At 39.3% G+C, this 24,427-nt stretch overlaps 1 protein-coding gene across 6 annotated transcripts in view; it reads right to left on the bottom strand.

Annotated features, from left to right (window-relative positions):
- LOC121956285 (voltage-dependent T-type calcium channel subunit alpha-1I-like) overlaps window positions 1-24,427 on the bottom strand; it is a 202,802-nt gene that overhangs the window by 80,537 nt on the left and 97,838 nt on the right. For 5 of the 6 annotated variants that reach the window (XM_088091141.1, XM_088091140.1, XM_088091137.1 and 2 more), the window contains exons 3-5: window positions 20,403-20,514; window positions 12,572-12,705; window positions 5,389-5,486 (exon numbers count right to left, since the gene is read on the bottom strand). In XM_088091141.1, coding sequence (XP_087947267.1) covers window positions 5,389-5,486; window positions 12,572-12,705; window positions 20,403-20,514 — 344 coding nt within the window. Of the gene's footprint in view, window positions 1-5,388; window positions 5,487-12,571; window positions 12,706-20,402; window positions 20,571-24,427 lie in introns of those variants that run through there. The other variant, XM_088091142.1, reaches the window with a different exon arrangement.

Consider the following 24,427-nt stretch of genomic DNA (forward strand, 5'->3'; position numbering starts at 1 on the left):
TGATGATGATGATGATGATGATGATGATGATAATGAATTATACACACAACATATCGACAATATTTACAGGAATGCAAATACTTAACGTTTATGCACTACACACAAAACCACATAAACACAAACACTTGCAGACAAAAAATGGTCTCCCCATTTTCTAATCAACTCTATCACTCCCTTTTGATTTTTACTACATCTAAATCAGTGATGATGTGCCCATTTAAAATGTGTGTGTTCACTTTTAGAGACACGTTCATACAGTGTGTTTGTGTGTGTGTGTGTGTGTGTGTATCGGCACTTGTAGAATTAATTGATTTTCAGTAATTTATAGGTGATCCCTGTGCCAAAGTGCCTGCATGAGCAGTGAAGGTGCATTGCTGAACTGTTTTCCTTATATTTTGGCTCCTATAGGCATTTTTGGACCAGAGGAAGTTTTTCATTGTTTTAAGAACCCCCCTTTTTGTTGTGTCCACACCAAAAGACCTAGGAATGGTCATAGTTCTTAAAAACAGTTTTTTTATGGGATGTTTTAGCTTTTTTCTGAGGTACTCTCCAAGCACAAGAGGAACTGTGAGTGATGAAAGTGAGCAGTGATTGGTCAATCTAGCCCCCATCAGTGACCACTTTTGATAACTAGTTAGTCATAAAAAAACAGACAAAATAAACACAAACATCACTTTGTAAAAAAGAAAACCAGATGAAATAACGGACAAATGGATCCACTATGAATCCAGGCTTAGAAATACACAAAAATGGAAATACAATTCAATTTTGACTTGTCAAAGTAAAAGTGACGGTGCTGTGCCGATCACCAGACAGCCTGTAGTTCATCACATCAGCGTTCCTTTTGGCAGTGCGAGTGCAAACAGTAAAAGAAAAGCCCTTTAAAGGTCTGTAGTTCACAGGGGGGCACCCTAGTGGGCAGCTCCTCTCAGGGAGTCCCCAGAACTGCGTGGTCCCAAAATGCCTCATTTTAGCAGGTATCATCTAGAGATTCCAAGTCTCACCTATTTTATCCGCCTGCCACAGGCAGTTTGCAGCAAAAAAGACACTGAAAACGCTGGTTGACAGTTACATCGACATCATACCAGCAACATTATACCTTTCACTACAGATTCATGACTATCTCTGTAGAATATGTCACACGCATGACATATTTAAATACTTATTTTTAACTCAACACTTATTGTTTGAGTTTTGACTGAAAGCCCCTCTAGGCTTCCTGTGAACAGAACCCCCTCATTTGTTAACACAAGGCTTTTATTGTAAAATATTGATGGCCATTATCAAAGGCAAACTCACTGCAGTAATTTAGGACTGGCAGGCAACAGCACCACCGCGGCAACACTGCCTGTGTGAACAAAACCACGCGAGCCGCAGCAGATCAGCGAGGCGACCATCACACACAGGTAGAGGAAGGCAGCGTGATCCCGCACTTAAGAGTGCTCAAAGTGTCATATGCACCATTTGCCAAATAATGTATTTTCTAAGGTGAAACTCAACCCACATTTTTTCAAGCTTTCTGTAGACAAAACAGGGTGTGAATGACACACTGGCATGACATTCATGTGTCAGTTTTGGACTATAGAGTAATAAAGCAATGAAACTGAAATTTGTGAACATTTTATCTTGAGAATGCAGAGGGGAGACTTTTTTTTTCTGCAGGTGAGTATGTACCCATCCTCCTCCTCTAGCTAATTTGTCTCCCTCCTGTGGTTAATTTGTCTCGTCAACTGGTATTAAATGGAGAGCAGTGGTGTCGCCAGTGTGTATGTGTCTCTGGTGGCGGCTGGAGGCGAGTCTAAATGTGTTTGTTCCCCAGGGTCCTTGTCATTAGGCCACTATTCCATTAGGCCTAATTGGGTGAAGAGAGGGAGAGAGGGATGGAGGGAGGGAGAGGGAGTGCAAGAATGAGACACAGCCCGAGGGTGTGCCGAAAAATAGGGAGTGCCAAAATAAGAAAGAGAAGAAAAGCGCGAGTAAAGGGAACATGCAAACAAAATGCAAATGGCAAAGGAAAGGAAAGCATGCAAAAGTATCCGCAGAGAAAAGAAACAGTAAATCTATTTCTCAGCTCTTTATGTTTCGCTTCCTTTTTCTCTCTTCCCTTCACTACCTTCCTCCAGCTCTCTCCCCTCCTGGTGACTGTACCAGTTTGCCAGCTCCTGCTGTTACCAGATAAAGATGGATGCCTCCCCTTGCGCCACAATGGAAACACATTTACAGCTATCTGCCTGCGCTATTTACTGTACTAAAGCGGGAGAGTTCTCTCCTCTTCTCTTCCTCCTAACACTAGCTTCTTTAGTGTTTGTTGTCTCCCCCACTCCTGTTCTGTCTAGCACTCCCTCTATCTCACACCATTTTCACAAAAAAGAAGTCAAACACACACAGAGAGACACATACAGCACAGGACTATTATCTGTCATTTTGTTGGAGGGTTACAAATTGAGGTGTGTGAGGGGTCAGGAAGTGCTCGTGCTCCCCGTGTATCTGTGGGCAAAGTAACGATCCAACAAAACAGGGAACAAATAGCTTTATCCCCATGCTTCCTAACTCCTAATGGGGTCACTGATAGGAGACAACATCAGGCTACCACACACTCACGCAGCTTACCGATCAGGACGTAAACATATAACAGTGTGCACACATGGCAAGCATACAGTCAACAACAGTATGACTTTGAACATGAGAAACTGTTGGCTTGTGCACATAGATTGGTTACTAAACGGACTCACGGGGCAGGGGCCAGGTGCCCAAAGTGTCAGAATCCCCCTTAGCCTTTAACCAGTAAAATGTCACATCACAACACAACTTCCTGACCAGGAAGAGACTCTAAATGACTGCAAAGAGATGCAAAGTAACTGCACTGATGGAAAAGTAACTACAGAAACCAACAAAACAACCACAGAGAGACACAAAGTAACCACAAAATGACTATAAATATACAGAAAATGCCCCAAAAAGATACTAAATTAACACAAAGAGACACAAAAAGACCACAAAAAGATGCAAAGGAACCACAGAGAAACAAAAATAACTACAAAAAAAGGCACAAAACAACCACAAGGAGACACAAATGACAACAAAAATACACAAAATGACCAAAAAAAAACAAATTACACAAACAGACCACAGAGAGATGCAAGGGATCTGCACAGACAGAAAAGAAACACAAAAATGGGCAAAACCACCACAAAGAGACACAAAATGACAACGAATACACATAATATGATATAAAAAAACCACAAAATTACTGCAGAGACACAAAAAGACCACAAAATGATACAAAGGAACTGCATAGACACAAAAAGTAAGTACAAAAATCACCATAACAACTACATACAGAAACAAAACAACCACAAGGAGACACAAAATCACTATAAATATATACAAAATGACCAATAAACACACAAAATTATCACAAAGAGGCATACACACACACACACACATATGCAGCTTCAACTTTGCATATGCTAATGACCCATGTATCTAGAGATTCATGCTATGACACATAATTATCTCCAGAAAAGCCGATTTGTTTACGACTTGTCCCTGAAACATTGCCCACTCTACTGCACACAATATCTCTTAATCAACAACCTGAAACATAATGCAGAGAACTTCCATATTTTCTGAGTGCTGCTGCTGCTGTCTAAAATATTGGATGGCTCCACCTAAAAGAAAACTTGCCCTTCGGAATGGGTGGAAAATTTAAATCAATTTGGGCGCTGAAGAAAGCTGCTTTTTCAGGTTATAACAGCAAACATTTAGAATCTCCCATGATTGGGCACCTATTTGGTGAGCTAAAAAATCAGTGCAAATTCGCTCTAGGTAGAAGAAAAGCTACACTTATGGATTTGTGTATACGTACCAGTCTCAAAGGTCTGTATTAAAAGAAAAATAAAGATTTTCAGAGGGAAGCAGCAGAGAAGCAGAACAACAAGATATATAAGCTGTAAAGGTAAAATAATTGGTTGGGGAAAAAACACATAGAAAAGCTTTAGATGTTGCCTTGTAGAAATAACACAAAGGAAGCTTGTGGACTAAAGTGTCCACACCTGCAGTCTCCTCTTGTGTGGCCAGAGAGCATCTCACAAGCAGACTGAAACACCATTGACTCATCTCTCTCCCTTACATGTTAAACTTTCTGATCACTAGAAAGGTTTCTTTTTCCAGCAGTATCTGTCCCCGAGGCCCAAACTGAATTAGGCAACAGGGCTTTCATGCAATCAGCTCCATCTGCTGCGGACTCATTTCATGATTATTTGGAGGAGACGGTGTCTTACAGTGACTTTAAGATATTGAGGAAAAGTTTCTAAGTTTATGAGCTTTGCTTGGCCAAGTTGCCCTTATTTGAACTGGACTAAACCAAAGTGTTATTTTAAGTACAGAAAAAAAAAGATTGAGTGTGCGTCAAAACAGCCATTTACATCTAAGAAAATGTGTTAAATTATTTTTCATATAAACAGAAAATTGGCAAAAAAAAAAAAAAGATTTCTGACTTCTTTTCTGAAACTTCATTACCCACAATTAGCATTTGCTGCTAATGCTCTGCTCACTGCTAAAGGGCTGGAACTAAGCGTTGAGACCAGTCTGAACCTAGCTTGGCCAGGCTAATTGGTGCTTATGATGATTAAGAGCTGCCTGTTAGGGCAGCAGGACAAAAAAAATCAATAGGAGTTAAAAAGTTTGGCCAAGAACCGAGTTTCAGATGAGAGGAACAGGGTTATAGTCACGGACTGATCAGTGGAGCAGCATTAATGGATGGTTTGTAAATCTGATAAAGCTGTGACTCAGGGCCTGAGCGGCCTGTGTGATTAAGCATAAGATGAATGTTAATGATCCCCGTGGGGAACAGGTGGCATACGGGTGCACAAAAAAAAAAAGCCAGTGTTGTAATACATGTACATGAATTTTCATGCAGATTCATTTGTGCTTTATGAGGACTGACAGACACAAATGAGCACAGAGAGAGAACCTACAAGTGCAAACACGCAACAAATCAACAAGTCCTCCAACTCACATCACCAAATACTTTGTTTGTTTTCCCTCTGATACCAGTAACGCACAACTGGTGTGTCATGGGTACATTCTTAATGGACGGGCATTGACTTGTGAATGTGTCAAGTTTGTCAAAAACACACTTTATATTGAAGTACAATGAATTTCCAGCAAAGAGCCTTTATTTTGAAGAGGTGTTTCTGTGAATACTTGCAATATGTTTCATTTCTTTGTGTTGCAAGCCAACATGTAGTTTAAAGGTGTGATATAAAATTCAATATGTGGTCATTGATCAATTTTGGGGGAGAGCAGTCTCCAGAAAGTACATGAAAGCACGCTCTGCCTACACTTTGGCACAAATGTACACACAAACACTTTAAAGATTCTCACTTGGCACTCTGTTGATGGCTTTCAGGGGCCTCAGGACCCGCACCGTCCGAATGGCCGACAGGTTGATGTTCTGCAGGTCCAGTGAGTACTCCACCATCCTGGACAACAGTCAGAGAGAGAAGAAAAGGCAAAGAAAACAGAGAGAAAGAGAACATCATTTAACCTTTCTGTAGTTGCTTGGGCATGCTACTACTTCACAATATGACAAAAAAAGGATTACCACGGCGGCCAGCTGGACCTCTACTCAACATCAATGGTCATTCTTTGATCTAGTCTCACCTGCCACCACCCCTCCTCCCCCCTTCTAGAGCCGTGTGAGCTTAAACAGTATGGGAAATGCACTGCAAAAAGCGTTGCAACACTCAAGAGAAAGTGGTGAGGGGGATAAAGTGACAAAGCATCAAAAGGGGAGAATAACATGAAAGGGAGGTGAGGGAAAGAAAGAGAGAGCGGGGAAAAAAGAGGGATTCATTCTATTCTAAGTGTTGCCTGCAGGATGTTGTGGCTCAGTCAGAGCCTGGCATCTGTTAGCAAGTCATTTCCACAGCATGGCTAAGCTGTTTGTGCCCCCAAACCCAAACCACTTTCACAGGAGAATGGCCACGGTTTGCCATGTGTGTATGTGTGTAAAAGCAGTGTGTGTGTCTGAACATAGCACACTTACATTACATGACTGTTATCATCAAAATTAGAGATTGCGGCAGCAAGTTTTACAGTATGAGTTTAAAATGAGAGTGAAAATGACACCGTGTGCATGTAGTGGAAATGGTGTAATAGTTTTTAAGCATGTGTGTGTGTGCAGAATTGATGTGCCCAGGGCTACAGCAGTGTTGGGACCGCATGATACAAGCAGCAGCAGCACCAGCACAAGCTAATAGCACCCTGAGCACATCCACTGGCTTTGACAAAACAAGCCAAGCTTACTGTCTCTCACATAGATAGACTTATGAACCATGCCATTTTCAATAATGTGATACTTTATTTATCCCACAGGGAAGTTCTTTCCATTTGCCCTTCACGACAGAGTATCGCCCCAGCTCACACTTGAGTAGTATTACTTGCTGTAACAAGGGTTTGAAGGCAGTTGTTCTAAAAATGAACAAGTTATTCAAATATAAGCAAAATATTAGTGAATGCTTACTCCTTTTTGGGGTTTGTGGCACCTGTCTATTTCTTTTTTTCTAACAGTAATACTAACAAGCCCCACATTTGAAAGAATGCATCTTTCTAAGGATGCAGAGCTACATCACAGACCAATTTTATTTACCCCGTGTAGTCAGAAGTGCAGAAATGCCACACAGCAGTTTGATGAAAATGTCACAGTATAGAGCAGAGCATAGCAGTTCTTTGGGGGCAGGGTTTTTCCGGCAGGGCGCAGTGGTGTTATTATAGCCTGCCACAAACATTATAGTATCTGTGGTAGCTCTAATGATTTCATGTAGGCTCCTGAGACTGAACAGTTGGCTAAAATGTCAAAAGGGAGTTTTGAAACAATTAAAACATACATATGATCCCTTTAGTGAGCTCAAGGGCACAAAAACAGTTATTTTAAATGTTGCTTGATCAGGTTACAGTATAAAAATGGGATGACATATGGTTTTTTTGCAAATTGCAGTCAAGAACACATTACGTTTATTGTGGTGAATTTTCATTATCGGGGATAATCATGAATATCGTGTCATAATGTGTGTTTTAGGTCAGAACCTAAAGAGACTGCTGGGCAACCAACAATAAAACTGACTCTGCAAAACCAGACTGCAAACATGTCAACCAAACGCATACAAAAGTTCTAAATCAAACATTGGCATATTTCACACTGAAAAATAAAACAAAATTTCAAATAGTTAAAAAGCCTGGCTTTTTAAGGTTGCTTGATTGCTTTTTCCTAAAAAAAAGGTGTGTCCTTTCTGTGATGCAATAAAATATTTGTTTCTTAAAAGAATACTTCTTCACAATGTCAAGGTAACATACAGTAAGAAGTAATACAAATGGCCATTTTGCAGGTCAAGTAACTGTTTGACAAAATCAAATGTGAAGTGTTTCCAGTATGCTTTAGTAGCATTTAAATAGTTTTAAGCATATTTTGACGTTTATTCGGGATAATATTGTGGGTTGCAATTATTTAATATAGGATAATCTTGACATTATTTTTAAAAATATATACTTTACTGTCCCCTGCCTATTACAGGAGGAGAAATATGCTGTTAGATAGATGACACGACAAAAGCATCAACAATTGCATGAATGAGCACATATATTGTGCTATTAGTAGTCAAGTTGCATCAGGAAGACAATCAAGAGCAGAAAATAAAGTGACAGAGAGAACGGAAGATCATCAAATATGCCTGCAAGTGTGTGGGTCTTTAGACATGTGTTTCTTTGTGTGTGCACATTCGCTGTGTGTATGCATGTCTGTGACGTGTGCGTGCTATAGAAGTGTCTCTTCCTGTACACATCAATCAGGCCGCTGTGTTTGGGAGGGTAATTAGTGGACCGCCGGAAGCCTCCTTTTTATGATTGTTCTCTATTTTTCACATTCCTTTTTTGCTTGTGACGCCTTCATCTCATTCATGCTTTTATGTGACTAGTGTGTGTGTGTTTGTGTGTGTGTGCGCATATGTTTATATCGATATGAATGCAGAGCTTCAGGGGAAACGGTGAGAGACCTTGTGAGAAGAGTTCAGAGGCACATTTAACATGAGAAATAAGGCGGAAAAAAGTGTTGAATCTCAACAAAATCTCAACAAAATCTGTGCATCAAAGTTGCAAATAAAGTTGAAACAGCGTCAAGAAAGTTGTTTTTGGGCATCATCAACACTGAAAACAGCAGTCTTGCTTTTGACGGTTTAGAAGAACATTCACAACTGTGAGGATGTCCACGGAAAGTGCAAAAAACCACAAACTACAGCTGCAGTGCCGTCTTGTTTGGTCCTGCTTCATTAATTTTGTATTACAGCCAAACTACTGAAGACTAGAAGGGCAGGTCCACAAAATGTATTCAGCTTTCTTTGCATAATATCTCAAAAAGATGCACCAGGTGTGTGTCCACCAGGTTGAGTCACGGCACGACTCCTTAATAAGCTTGAAAAATACAAACATGAGTCGGTTCTGCTCAGTGTGAGAAAGTCTTTTATCATTTCTTTGACCTGGTAACATTTTTCAACCTATCTGAGGCATACATTAGAATAAATACGTGAAGCGAGGCTGACTCTTTGTAAAAAGGGTCATGCTTTATCCATGGATCAAGAATCACAGCAGACACATGCACGGAGACATGCTGCAGTATTTTCTTTATTACTGCAGATACCAGAAAGGCTAGGAGGACTCAGTGCAGTGGATTAGGCTGAAATAAAATATACAGTATAGAAAATAAAGCAGACTGTGTGTGGCAGGAGCAAAAGCACAAACCCCCCTTTAGAGCCTGTCTGGACGAACGCCTGGTCTACTTGGGGTCTGAAGGGGAGACGACAAGGGAGGATGTTCATCCAAGCATGTGAAAAAAAGAAAGAAAGAGAGGGAGGGAGGGAGGTGAGAGAGCGAGGTGGTGCCCGTGGGTAACAGACACGGAGCTCATGGCAGACTGTCGGCTGCGATTTGGCCTGGCAAGTTTGGCAATGCCCTCTGCAATTAGCCTAGACGCTAATCTAATGGCTGCTGCCAAGAGGAAAACGAAGACGGAGGCGTTCGCACAAATGCGTATATAAACACAAGCAAGCACATACACAGATTAAACAAACTCAAAAGGCATAAAATGACAGACTGTAATCTGTGTGCGTGTGATTCTGTGCCACAAATACACACACACACACACACACACACACACACACACACACACACACACACACACACAAACTATGAGCATCCACTGGGGATAAAGTGATTCAGCTCAAATGAAGATGAATGTCCCTCCACCTTCCCTGCTAAGTCTGTTGCTCTGCCTTTCTTCGTGTGCTATTATACTAGCAGCTCTCCCTATCCATCTCTCTCACACACACACACACACACACACACACACACATACACACACACACACACTTGCTTTATCGTCCATGTCTGAGCCTCTCATTTTCCTTCATTCAGAGCAGGTGTTTGAGCAGGTGTGTTTGCTTTGTGCATGCGTATCCATCTCGCATGTGTGTAAGTGTGTCCCATGGTAACAGCCTGCGCGTAGGACACTTTGTAAGAGCGAGCCAAACTTATGCAATATATGACAATTCCTATGTTCTTGTTGGCAGGTGCGATGGATCTTTCAGCAGTGGGTGTCTCTCAAAAACTCATATTTGAATTCCCTCATTTCTTTCCCTCTTCTTGTCTGCCTAATAAACTGCTTTTACTTCCAACGTAAACATATGTGCAAGTCCAAAACAACATTTGTGCCACCTACCACCCAGATTCGAGTATGGTGTAATATTCTGGTGTTAATTAATGTGGACAGATTCATCTTTACTCTGGTGAATACCCCCAACCGAAGCATACTGCAGCATGCCCAGTCCTCTGTTACACTGTGAAAGTGTACGAGAGGTGGCTACCTTATGGTTTCATCCTCAGAGGACGCTCCACATGTGCCTTGTCTACTGTTACAATGCAGCATGCACAGTGAGTCTCCTGGTAACATGTCTCTAAGGCTTTCTTTGACTTGTTTCATTGGATTGCTTCTATACCGTTAAAGAGACAGTAGATGCACGCTTCCTTCTCCACAGTGATACAGCTGGTGGATGTTGTTTGGTAGAAGGAAAATAGTTCCTGTATTAAACTGCTCACAACAAGGTCTGTGGATTATCTTGAGTAACTGGGTCATGATTTCTGGAAAGAGACATTGCTGTTGAGTTTTTCAGATGTATTTTTTGCGCTGTGTGCACCACAAGCCTAGTGCCACTTGGTTCCATTATACTTGAGAGAAGGCAGAAGTCTCTATGGGCGGTACCGCCAATACTCAGTTACTCACACCAAAATTATCTAGATTAATAGTACAACAGGTAAAAGGCAAAAATAAGTATTTTTGATTTGGGGGTTAATTGTCCCTTTAAAATGTTGACTGTACCTTGGCACAAAGATCAAATACAGTAAGTTTATAATCTGCTTTTGAAAATGGTTTTAATTTTGCAAAATACCATGTTGCCATCAAGTAAATATTTGTGCAAAAGTATAATTTTAATCATATTCAGAATAGGGTTGCAAATTGTAAGCACTTTCTTAAAAGCAATTAATTGGTAAAAATTAAATTAATTGTTATCTGAAAAAAGCCAACATAAAAATGTGCTTATATCAAACAATACCAAATCCATTTTAACCTCAGTCTAAGCTTACAGCAACATACTGCATATATTCTGAGAGTCTTGCATAGCCTACTATTTAATCGATTAAATTTCACATGTTCAATTAAATTTTTTAACAACCGATTAAACAATCAATTAACTGTTATCATCCCTAATTTAGAAATGCTTTAATACAGTGTCATTTACTAAATGATTAATGATTATAATATATTAACTGACAAGTGAATCAGCAAATGAAAAATGGATGCTGACGACAATGTTTTGTTGACACCTGTAGTTTAGTCTGTTTAGTGTTCGCACCTACATATTACATAAAAACAGAGCTGTAAACATGAAGCCACATGGACTGGCAGGTTACTCATTCATTAGACAATTTTGGTGACCTGTCATCCTGCATCATCAGCGCCACACAGACTCGAAAAAAAAGAAAATGTGAAAATGTCTTGGGTGACTAAAAATCACACAGCACTTAACAGTACTTGACGGCTTTATTAATCTTCTCTCTGATTTTAATAAAGGGCTCAGAAAACCCACGAACAAATAGCTAGAAGCAGTAGATGACACCGGACTGGAATAATAGTGACAGTCTGCTACAATCAGAGCAGGGAAAAAAGTCCTTGAGCCAACAAGTCCTCCAGATTAAATGACAAAATACATCATTTGTTTTTCCCCCTCCTGAATGACACATGTAGGGGTTTTCTGATATGAACCCAAAACAAACAGGGCGACATTGTTTGTCAGTGTCTACAAAAACCCTTATAAATCATAATTTCAAAATAAAAATATTTTCTCATCTTACATTGGTATAGTTACACTTTGGTTTTCCATTACCTTTTTTTTCTACTTTTTTTTTTTTTTTTAAATTTTGGCTCAATAACAATATCACACTAGTTCTTTCTTTGTTCCAGATTGTCAACATCCTAAATGGCTGCCAGAGCACTTTATCTGTTAAATACACAAATATGATGTTTTCTTGTCATTTGTTGAGAGGAGTCATATTCTTGTTTCCAACAGAGAGCAGACTATTGTGGTGCAAATCTTTGTATAGTATCTTCTAACAAGTATCTACACAAAATCAGAAGCTTGCCACATTTAATCTAAAACACTGAAGAGGGTTTGAGGGCAGCCACAATCATCATGGACATGCCTATTTTTGAGCAGCAAACCGCCTTAAGCATCATTAACTATGTGATCACTTGAACTATTAGCAGTGTCAGCATGGCTAGTGGTGCTAACATAGATAACAATGCTTAAGGGGTTATGTGGCTTAAAATGAAGCTGCTTACTCACTGGGGCTAGCTGGGGGGAGATTGGGGGATGGTCACCATGTTTCTGCAGCAATGCCATCCTGCCAGCAGTAATCGCAGAATGAGCTGTGGGGCTCCTTCCTAAACTGGGTGGTGCTCAGTGCAGACTGCAGAGAAGACGATGCTAACCAGTGGAGAGCAAAGGGTGGGCAGTGGGCATTATGTTTTTGCATGTTAACGTGGCTAACAGGCTGGCTGTCCGCAAAGCCAACAGAAAATAAAAGAAAAGGCAAGACATTTACATCAAAAATTATTAAATTATTTCACCAACCATGGGTTGTGCTTTAAATGTGGTGCTACTACTCACAGAGTCAGTGAAGTGCCTCACTAAAAGGAAAGGCCTCTTGTACTGTATTTCATGCCATTTTACATTTTTCTCTAAAAAAATAATAGGTAATGGGTGTCGGCTAATGAATTAAACGGACCAAAACTGACATCCCTACACTCTACATTATGAAACTGTTGGGTCCCTTTAGTCTCTATTAAACTGAATTCAAGAGCAAATGCTGCTTTTCACCATTTCAATGTCCCCCGAATAACATGTCACACAAACTTGACCATGAGTAGAGTTAATGTTAGCATTATGATATAGCTGCTTACCCAGCCATGACAATGAAGAAGTCCAGCCTGTTCCAGGTGTCTCCCAGGTAACAGCGACGGCCAAAGATCCCAAGAGCCACCATCTTTACCACCATCTCCAATGCAAAGAAGATGTAGATGAATGCATCGAAGGCCTATGAGAAGACAAGGGGAGATAAAAATTTAGGAAAGCAAAAAAAAGATATATTTGATTCACTTGGCTTAAACACATTAGTAGACTCAAGTTGCTGTCAAAGCTCTCTCTTCCTTTTTCCCAGTTTCAGTTTCTAAGTTACGAGAAGCACTTATCGTTTCTGGTGAGGAAAAATGATGTGAATATTTTTTAGGAAGCACTACTTAGTTGTGAACAGTAGATCTGATGGGGAAAAAAAAAAGTTTTGTTCACACAAAATGAAAAACAGAGAACCCAAATGGCACACACGCCCCAAAGCACACATGCACACTTGTCAAGCCTCAAGTGATGTTTTGGGTCTGACCCCTATCTAATTCAAATACCTCAAAACAATCCATGACCTTCCATTTCCCATGTTTCAACGGCAATTTTGACACTTTTTAAGTGCGACAAGTTCCCCCTCTACAGCACACTCATCTCAAAGCTGAGAGAATCTGTCAAAGTAGTTATTTTCCATCAAATTGTCCTTTTAAACACCACAAATTATGATCTAACACACCATCGGAATATGTGATGTTCAAGACCGATGTGTTTTTAATGTGTTTGTGTGACTATAACACTGGTAGCTATAATGTGAGCCAAGTTTACTCTAAATATTGTGATTTGAATGGCGTAAAAAAGCTAAATATGGGTGCACTGAGAACATGTGACCTTGCTAATGTAATACTGCGCAAAACATATGGTGGCCAATGCAGATCATCCCACGCTGAGACGCTTAAATCACGTGGGAAGTAAGAAGTGAAGAGGAAAAAAGAAAAGTAAAGGAGATCCAGGTCAAACCTGAGAGAAAACAAAGATGAAGAGAGAAGAGACAGTGAGCGATACATGGGGAGAGAGAGACAGATGAGCTCATATCTCTGCCATGTCCTGCTTGCATTATTATGTTCAGATCACTAGCTAAACCTCCCTATTGTATTTTCGGAACTGTTTCCCAGTGCTTTGCCTTAGGCTGTGTGACTGTGTTTGCTGCCTTGTTACATATTCCTACAACATATAACTCAAGCTGCTACCTCTTGACACAGAGATTTCCAAAGCCTGGAAATTGAAAAAGCAATGAAGCTGCATGGCTGCTTGTTCATAAGTCATTGGTCATAATTTGAATTTTAAATGAAGGTGAGCCTTTTTGTTTGTTCCAAACCTGTCGTCCAACTGCAAACTGTGCACAGAAGCACACAGTGTGATCATGTTCTTGTTACTGCTGTTTAATCTCAAAGTTATACATAGTTTCAATGCTTGCTTTACTGACCAAATATGAAATGACACATTTGACTTAAAATGCAAGAATGTTCATCCGTTAAATTAAACATCTACAGATAAAGTAGCACCTTGAGCTAGCTACAGATTCAGTGCAAATACAAATTATAGGAAAAACAATACCCTATGCTCACATAAAAACCGTCGTTGATTGGTTGAATCAACCCATATTTTAATAGGCTGTAAAGGACAGTTCACCCCAAAATCAAAAATACATATTTTTTCTCTTACCTATAGTGCTATTTAGCAATCTAGATTGCTTTGCTGTAAATTGCTGAGTGATGGAGTTATTGGCCAGAGAGATTTCTGCCTTTCAGCCAATATAATGGAACTACATGGCACTACACAGACCTTATTGTAAGCACTGCTTCACTGCACAGAAGGAAGCGTGCATTTACTCATGGACGAGAGGCTCGTGCCTGTGACAGAGCGAGATGTAAATATTAATGGTTGTGACATTAGCTAACTCAACGGTGCTAGGTGAGCTAGCAGTAGATGTATGCTTCCTTCTGGGGGGTGATATGCTTGGCGGGTGTGGTTCGGACTGCCAACCTGCCAGCAGTATCACCATGTAGAAGAAAGAGTGCATGTCCTCATGGACGAGCGGCTTGAACTTGTGTGAGATGTAAACATTAATGTGTCGTCAGCTGAGCTGTAATGTTGGCTAGCTCAGTGGTGCTAGGAGAGATAGAAGTGGATGTACACCTTTGCGGTGATGCGGTTGGCAGGTTTACTTCATTGTAAGGGAAACTGTTCCAGCATGAAACAACTCACAACCAGGTCTGTGGATTATCTCAAATAAGTGGGTCATTATTTCTGGAAAGATGAGTTGCTGTTGAGTTTTTCAAATGTTTTTTTTTTTTTGTTCGTTTGTTTGTTTGTACTTAGCACCACAAGTCAAGTGCCATCTAATTTCATTATATTCGAGAGAAGGCAGACACCTCTACAGCTGATATCTCCAACACTCTGCAACCCACACCAAAACAATTTTGACTGATAAACAGAGTTACAGGTAAGAGGAAAGATATTAATTTTTTGATTTTGGGGCGAATTGTCCCTTTAACTGAATTTGATAGCAAACTATAGATAAACACAAAGAAAGCCTTGATCACAAGAACTTTCCAACTAAATGTTTCTGCTGGCCGCACAATACAGTTAGTGCATATGCCCTGGGAAAAGAGTTTGTGCACTCAACAAATCAGATGGCCCAAACCAATACACATGCTGCGATGGAAAAACAATTTTCCACAAGTACTTTAGGGTTATTACTTTTTCCGGGTTTCAGGCTGAAGTTAAATGACAAACTAGAGACTCAACAATAACCCACAGCAGACCAGAAACACTGATGTGTGGTACATTTGGACAACCAGGAGTAATACGCTTCAATTGAAGGTAAGAGATTTTTTTTTAACCCAGCATTGATGAGAAATTGCAAGATAGTGTTTGTAGCTATAGACCACATTGAATGAGATAAATGGTGTGTGAAATCTTGAGGATTTATTCATGTAGGAGCACTGGCAGTAGCAGAGGAGGATGTTGTTTTGGCCAAGTCGGAAATAGCAAGAAACAGCTTTCAGTTCCCTTTTTATTTACAAGTGTGGACACTGTCTATATTGTTTGTTATTTTTAGGGATCTAAGGGTAGAGAAGGAAATGAGTTGGCGCAAATCTTTGTACATAAGTATGCACGTTTGCACAAGACTGTAAATGTGTAGATTTGTGTTTCTTTGCATTTGTGGGAACATGGCTTTGTGCGTGTATATTTTTAGAAGAATGCCTTGTAATGCATTTGAAGCCAACATGTGTGTCCCATCCCTGCTCATTCACCCACTCTCACACTCACACACAGCATACAGAATTGGCAGCATGCAATGGGAAAGATGAGAAGATCAGTCTCACATGCTGTTTAAATGATGTTTTGATAAATAATGCAGCCTGCACGCTTCATATGTAATCCGACATTGGCTGCACCAGTCGGAACCCTGTCGCGCTCTGCGCTGACTGAAAGGGGAATGAATTCATCATAGATATTTGTGACTACCGCCAGCTTTCTCTTCAGTCGGCCTATCAGGTTTTATCGTCAACATGATTTGCAAAGAGGTTGCGACTGTCTCGTGACGGGGCTTCTTTCATGATTGGAAACACGAGCTGGTGCAGAAGCTTCTTCAAATGCTGTAATTGTTCTGCTTATTTGGAAGGAGGAAAGGATGCTGTAAGTAGGTCATCAAGATTGTGATGGTGGACCATTTCAAGTAAAATATTTTGTGTATGTGTGTCTTAGTCTACTTGTGGAATGAGTGAATAACTAGAGTAATGAGCGTATCAGTTGAAAGGCACTACGCCGACAAACTGACAAATAGGACGTGGAAAGTAATACCTGTCTGCGTGTTTTCTGAACACTTGAAGCTCCATTAACAGGGTTGAACAGGTGTTGAATTGAAGGTATAATGAGTCCTGTCGCATTGTAAACCACTTAAGGTAGAAAAACAACTTGCCATTTGAGTAAGATGACTATGCAAATACAGGCATGATTAAAATCGTGTCGGAGATGGCTGCAGAGGACCTCCACCTCCTTACAGTAGGTACGATTTCATCCCTGACTGCAGCGTCTTGCTGTGAGCTTGTTAACTTCTTGGCAATGCAGATAGTTTCTTTTCTGTGTGCCAAAGTGTTAAGATAATCTGCCTTTAAAACATCTTTGCGCTCCCCAGAATAGTGAAAACATCACATACATACATTTGAAGCTACATCGTTAAATGAATACTTCACACGCAAAATTATTATTTGTATGTAAATAACTCACAGCGTGTTACCTTGTATCCGTGAAGAAAACACTGTTATTCATACATGCGTCCATGCTGAACAGAGAATCCAAAAAAAATCTGAAGCTCTTCATGAAATGAAATCATTGGAGACCTTAACAAAAGCAAAACTAATCAAAACATCAATTTAGAAACTTGCGTGCAACTCATTGCACTCACAGTGTAATTCAGGCCTCAGTTATCCAGTCGTATGCTCAGCACTTCCCAAAAACATGCATTTTGCTAAAATCTTCTATCAATCATAGTCGGGTGAGAAAAAGTATGTCTTATCAAAGGAATAGCTCAACATTTTGGTAAATACAGTATTTTGCTTTCTTTCTGAAAGTTAAAAGAGAACATGTATTCTGCTCTCACATCTGTATGGTAAATATGATATCTGCAGCCAGTTAGCTTAGCTTAGCACAGAGACTGGAAACAAGGGGAAACAGGTAGCCTGTCTCTCTCTAGAGGTAACAAAATCATCCTACCAGCACCTCTGAAACTCACTAATTAATAAATTTTAACTTGTTTGCTTAATTCGTACATGAAGTATAAAAACACCCCGTTGTGGTTTGTTGGAGTTATGTGCCGAAGTATTTATTCGGCCGGCAGAGTGCCTTCCTGAAGTGCCACAGTGGTGCCAGGAAACCAGTGGAGACTCTTCGTATTTACCAAACAGACATGTGAGAAGAAGTGGGGTGGGGATACTGTATTTCACAGAGGGCCTTAGAAGCACGTGAGGGCCACTCTAACAATCGTAGCTCTGTCAGCAAAATCCCTCCTGTTACCATTAGCAACAAGCAGAACAGGACCCCCTCACAGTACCTGGGGAGACAATATGCTTGTTAGAGAAACACAGGATGGAGGAAGGGAGGGAGAGTGAGTGTGTAGGATGGGGGAATGGGAACATGGGGAGGAGTAAAGACCGCATTAGAAGGAGAAGTAGGAGGAGGAGGAAGAGAGATACTGAAGCAGGAAGATGTGTCGCACAGTTTTGAAACAGCACTGAATGCTTATTTGAAATCTCTGCACAATGCGGAGAAAATCCGATGAGATAAATAAACCTATTACAGTGTGGTCTGCGGGGCTTTATTTGATATTATAATCCACTCTAATGTGCTGTAGGCAGGTGAGATGTGGCTGTACAATCAGTCAATACAGCATAAGCAGACACCACACATGCAGGATCCTGTTGACAGATTTTCAATGGACAAAAATCACAAATAAAAAGTGTGTGGGGTAGAATAAGGTCGTCCTTGTCACACTTAAAACTGAGCCAAATTTTCTTCAGTGAAAATCAACAATGACCCCAAAGGGAACACTGAGTTCTCAGCCAGTTGGCAAACTACAACATAACCCATATGATCCCTCCTCGGCTTACAAACAGAAACAAAAGGAAAATATTTGCAATTTGGCAAAAACAACACAATAATCTATGCTCTAATTTAAGGGTACCTAAACCTGTTACTAACTCCTCTGGTCAATGATGACTTGTTTCCGAATCAATAAAGTCCAATCAACGACAAGGCAAGCACATCAAAACTAGGTCTGTTGTGGTAACTAATTTTGGTGGACACTATATTGTCCCATAAATAATTGTGATAAATGATATTATCCTTTTTAGACAATTTTTTGATACTGAAATTATAATATAATCATATAATTAAGCAATTAATTAAGCAATCCAGACATCTGGATTAAAATATGAAAAAAATATAATCCTAAACAAATGAAATACACACACAAATAATATAAAACCCAACTAAAAACCCAACCAAAACAACAAAAAACTCCCAAGGCGCATTAATAAAAAATTGCACATAAATAACTATTAGAGAAAAAATGAAAAAACAATGTCTGCACACAAGATTATGCTCCCATAAATATTTAATTCAATTACCACCAAGGTAACGTTTCAAGCTACATGCTGATTATTAAATAAATATTAAACATTTGGCAGAGAGGAATAAAGAGTCATTCCTCAGCAGGCAGTATAAAGCCAATCTGGTTTCTTAACGGTTAGGCTTTGTTAACAAAATGAAAAGTATCAGCTTATTAGCAACAAGTTAGATATAAATAACAACAAGTACAACAAATTAGCACCTTCGACATGAGCTTTTGGGTTTTTAAACAAAGTCGACGTACCAATGTGGTCACGTTAATGGGCTCTCCTGTCTCTTTCAGTTTAACCCTGGATCCACATTAGTTTTCCTTTTGCTGCATTTAGATGCTTTTCACAAGGATTTAACCCCCTGAAACCTGAGAAAATTGTTTGATTACTTTCAAAAACGTGGGATAAAACATAATGAGCAACCTGGCAAGAAGTATCCAGCAAATTGCAAATAATTAGTAAAAGGTGACAAAAATTATATGAAAATTTGCTGGGGGGAATCATTAGATACTATCAACAACAAGAAGTCCAGAAAACTAAAATCATAATTCTTATAATTCCATATTTAAAATAATGGTACAGAAAACAATCTGTAAATAGATGCATACATTAATTGTTTTAGCACTTTCTTGAGTTCACTATCTTGTTTGTTTTTGTTTCTCATTTTTTTCTTGTTGCTTGTTTTCTTTCTTTTATTTGATTTCTTGTAATTTTTTGGTCCGTTTCTTGTAAAGTTGCTCATCGCCTTCTTTCCATGTTTTTGCTCAGGTTTCAAAGGTTTAAACCAGAAATGTTGCAGCTTGTAACCAAGTTCATTGGTGACATGAGGACGGAAGTGGCGTGACCATAAATGAAAGTAAAATGTGTCTCAGTATAGTTTTCTTCCTGTTAATTCAGCTGAGGAGCTGTGAAAAAATGCTTCGGCACTTATAATGGACGGGAAAAGTCTCCTGTTTATTCTGGCATCATGTTGGCTGAAATGTTGGTGACATTTTTATGTAAACAAACGTGCAGGTAAACACAAAGGGCATTATTGGATGATATATGGACAGGAGCTCAATATTATTGCTGACCTTGATAAGTCGATAATGTAGCTATAATGACAGGCCCAAGAGAAACATAAGTTTACAAAGATTTGGCATTCGTAATCTTGAGAAAGAGTTGCACTGTTTCACCTGTCATGTGAAAACCGACATAATATAGTGACCATGTAAAAACTCATCTCATGAGGCCGCCTGTACACAGCACAGGGGAACAATATTTAATGCAGGTCAAAAGCCTCATCGAGACAGACAGTGATCAAAATAATAAATTGTTAGCAGAAGTAGAATTGGAGCCTGTTGGTGAAACTTTGTCAGCTGTGGCATTCTTGGCCTTCCACAACCGCAATTTTCCACTGCGAACACTCGTCTCCACAACTGTATTCTCATCACGAAGTGACAAAATCACATGCGGCTCCACAAGACTATATTAAAACAAACTAAGTCCCAATTCCCTGTTCAGAGAGCAGGAGAAAATATAAAGCTTCCAGAAGGGAAATATTCCAGCTGCAGTGTTTCCCTGCATCGCAGCTCGAGGAAAAGTGACAGGAGGAGCTGTGAGAGGCTCTGAGTATATGTCAAATAAGTGATTGTTTTGTTCTATCTCTTCATCAGTAGGCTGTCATGTTATTCATACACACACAGGCCAACACACACACAGAGGTCCGCCTTACCTGCAGTATCTGGCAGCGGTCCGAGGTGCAGTCGATGTTCTCACAGGGCTGGTACATGCCCAGTGTCACACAGTTGAGCAGGATCACCATGATGCTAATCCTCTCGAACCACGTATTAACAGGACTGGAGTTAAGGAGCATGGCAGCAGAGGAGAAATGCACAGTCATACACACATTGTATATGTTTCATAATGGGCTGTAGCTGAAGGGTGGATAGATGGACCCGTCTGTCCGAAATTTAACACAACTTGTACAGTTTTTATAATACATCAATGTTATGAGTTTACTACATTAAACTGAGTATACTTACAGCAGTTTAATATATAATATATATAATCTACTATATTTGTCCCCTTTGAGATATCAGTTTAATAATGAGAACCAGCATTTTGTGTGCTCATCTAATCGTAACTGATATTGTCAATTACACCTCTCTGACTGCTCAAAAAAGTTAAAAAAAAAAAAGTAAACAGAATTGTTTATTGTTTGCTTTTTAAATTTAAGTTAAGTATATTATATATTTTTTATTGTTGTTGTCTAGAGTTATTCCCCTTAAAAGATTTGTCAATCATTCTTTTTATTTCAGTCAGATTTAGGAGATTGTCCTCCTCCAAAATATGCCCGCAAGGTGGAGAGGTGGATGATAAAAAACCCACAGGACTTTCACCCGGGAAAGCAATGTGTGTGTCTTGTGTGAAATCAGTCGTCAAATTTGAGTGATTTTGACTGTCACATGACGTATGTGTTGTGTGTAACAAACCTACCTAATTTTACTCAAACAATATAGTTTTTTCAAAACCCAACCAAGTAGTTTTGGTGCTGAGATCGCGGCACAACATTAAGCTCATGTTTAATCTGCAACTGCCAACAGTCATATACAACCTATTCTGTCTTTTAGATATGACACTGGTAGGGGCAATACTTTAGGAAACGCTCCTGTGGCTCAATTTAGAGGGTAGGAACATACAGTTTATGAGGCAGAATGTGTTGGAGGACTTGCTGGGATTAAGATTATGCCTTAAATTCAATAGTTTTTATTCAAAAATGTCTCTCCATCATGTGACTCCTGGGTTGGTTTTGAATCAGTTTCTGTTTTTTTTTTTCCTTCTTTGTCTTAATATTTTGCATCAGTTATTTACTTTCTCCATGTTTTACTCCTGATGCTCCATCCTGTGTTTCTCCTTCACATCTTTCTTTTCTCCTTCAATAGCTCTCTGAAAATTATGATAAGCATGTTTTAATTGTCTGACAGATACCAAAACTAAAATGCTTTAAAATTCACTTACTTGTATTTGGCTATTTACTTTGTGTTCTTTTATTTTTGGCAGATTATAATTCAATGCTGCATGTTAGAGTGTCTGCAACTTCTCCTCTATACTCTGATATTCTTCTCTGTCCCATGAAAGAAGCTCCATGCCTGCTAGCATCAGCATGTGGGGTGAGTTTGTTTTTACTCCCACGTAGGCCAAGTGGGTGGCGGGTTGTATCCACATTAACAGGGTGGTGGTCCTGATATGAGGGTAATGTCCCAGCAGAGGACAAAGAAACTTGAAAGGCGGGTAAACAGCTCCAATACAGCCATGGTTTCAAATGAAGGTGCAGATAAAGTGCTAATTTTCAGAACAATGGTCACGCTCCAAACCATGCAATTAATTTACATTTGAGGTTTATTAATTAATACGATAATATAAATAATAAAAAATCCAATTGTTATTTTGCTAGAGAAGAACTTATTTTGTACTAACATTGTGCTAATATACATAAACCTGCATAATCTATTAATCCAATCATTAAAATGCAGGCACTGGGTAAATTTGTGCTATTAATTATTTTATAAACAACATAACAGATGGGCATTTTCACCATTCTGATTGCTGTGTCTCTTACAGTTTTGTTATGACGGCTCTAAATAATGTTTTTCTGCATATTGCCACAAATAAAAAAAGAAAAGAAAAAGGCAGTCTTGTTGTGTTGTACAAAAGTATGAACAAATATGGAAGCAGACAGATTTGCATCATCACAAATAACAGCACATGCAAAACTGACTCATTCACAGCGTGTACGCAACACACCATGTAACGCAAGAGCTAAGAGGTCATGCAGCTGCCAAGCTGCCAGTGAGCACTTCATCAATGAAAAATGAAGATGAGAAGTATTTTTTTCCCTCAGCCAACCTATTTTTGCTACATGACTGCATGAGTCACGAAATCAAACATGACAGAGCAAATACTACTGCCTGCCAAGGAAAAGGACACCTTTGGTAATATTTACTTAAAATGATGAAGGATACAGTATGGGCTCAGAATTTTTAAAAAGCTATTAACAATTTCAAAACAGTGCCAGTACAAATAAAATTAAATGGTTTGTTTTAGCTGTTGTCTGCATATATATTTGACTTACAACTGGACAACTCACTTTCAATCTTCCTTTACCTGTTGTCTCTTCACATCTTACAAAGCCACCACTCTTGAATACAACTAAAAAGTTGACTTCATATTGTAAATTTATACAGTAATATGTATATGGGTGTGTGTGTGTGTGTGCGGGTGTGTGTTATAATCATCGTTATGCAGTTTAAAAGTCTTTTACAGCTTTTCATTTCCTTCCTATCTTAAGCTGTCAGCTTATGTTCTCATAGTTCTATACTCCATCCTCTTAACTCTTATTTTTTGTCTTTCTTTCTGTATTCACACAATGAGCTTTAAGTCTTTTGTTCTTATGAACTTTGTACTTATAGAGCTTATGCTCCCCAGCAGTGTGATGTAGAAAATGAGTATGAGTGTGTGTGGCAAACACATGTTAATGCGACTAAATTGTAGATGATTAACAAAAAAGAAAAGCGCTCATGCATCTTACAAGTAACTGGGGGTGACATTTTTCATGTCCTTTAATCTGACTATACCATAAATTGTACTATTAGTTGAATTCATTAAAAATGTATACCAAAGTAAGAAAGGCAGAACCCAACATACTGAGCAAGGGTTACATGTAGTGTTGGAGACATCCGTTTTAGAACATCTGGCAGAATGTAGCGTCAAAATACTGCTCTTTGCACATGAGGATGTGTTAAAAAAGCATTTTATGATGAAACGAATAGCAAAATTACTGATTACTGATCTGCTAACGGTATCTGCATTATCTATAGTATAAAACAAAATGCTCAAAGACTACAAACCCCCCACCCCCCCACACTGTAAAACAGAAACTGTGGCGTCTGTTGTTGAAATGATATCTGTGATCTGACTTAAAACAATGCATTGTGTCAGTGTGCACAAACTATTCAGTAAGAATATTCCTGCCCAGCAGTTTTCATTGCTACTGAAAATTTCTATTCACAATACATCTTATTTCAGCGGGTAAACTCTCATTGAACCTGTCTGCATGGGGACACACTTTATTTCCAATTTAACTGAATTTCAAAGGAAAAAAAAGATAAAACTTAAACATGAAAAATAAAGTGATTTGAAGCTCGAGGATTTTCTAAAGAAATCTTTAGTCTACTTTTACGAAAATCTCAAACTGTAGATGCTTCGTGCAACACACGCACGCACACACACAATTTCATTTTTATCCAGGGATTATGTGGTTGCAAACATCTTATTTTCATTCCTTTCCATTAATCTGTAGGTCCCTCCATTCTCCGCTGTCTGCTATCTCTTTAGCGATGCTCTCTGGGGGTAACACATTGAAACAGGGAGAAATGATATCAGAACGCTGTGTGGAGAGAAATACTTGTATGAAGTCTCTTTGCCTTCTCTTCCTAGTCTCCTTATCTAACTACCAACCCCCTTAATATAGGTCTAATCCCCTTCAGGTTACACTGTTCTTTATTTCTTTCCTTTCTCCAACTCTTCTCCCCTTCAATTTCCCCAGCTGTCGCCTCTCTCTCCTTTTCCTTCTCCTTTTTTCAGCTTCTCATTCATTGCCAGGTTTGACAGAGCAAACGATGGACAATTTTGCCCTCTGAGAAAAAACAAACACTTTGGGACACATTATACCTCGACTGGCAATGAAAAATCAATCAG

This window comes from Plectropomus leopardus, chromosome 18 (assembly GCF_026936395.1).
Source record: "Plectropomus leopardus strain MGB_pleo_1.0 chromosome 18, ASM2693639v1, whole genome shotgun sequence".
Lineage (NCBI taxonomy): Eukaryota > Metazoa > Chordata > Actinopteri > Perciformes > Serranidae > Plectropomus > Plectropomus leopardus.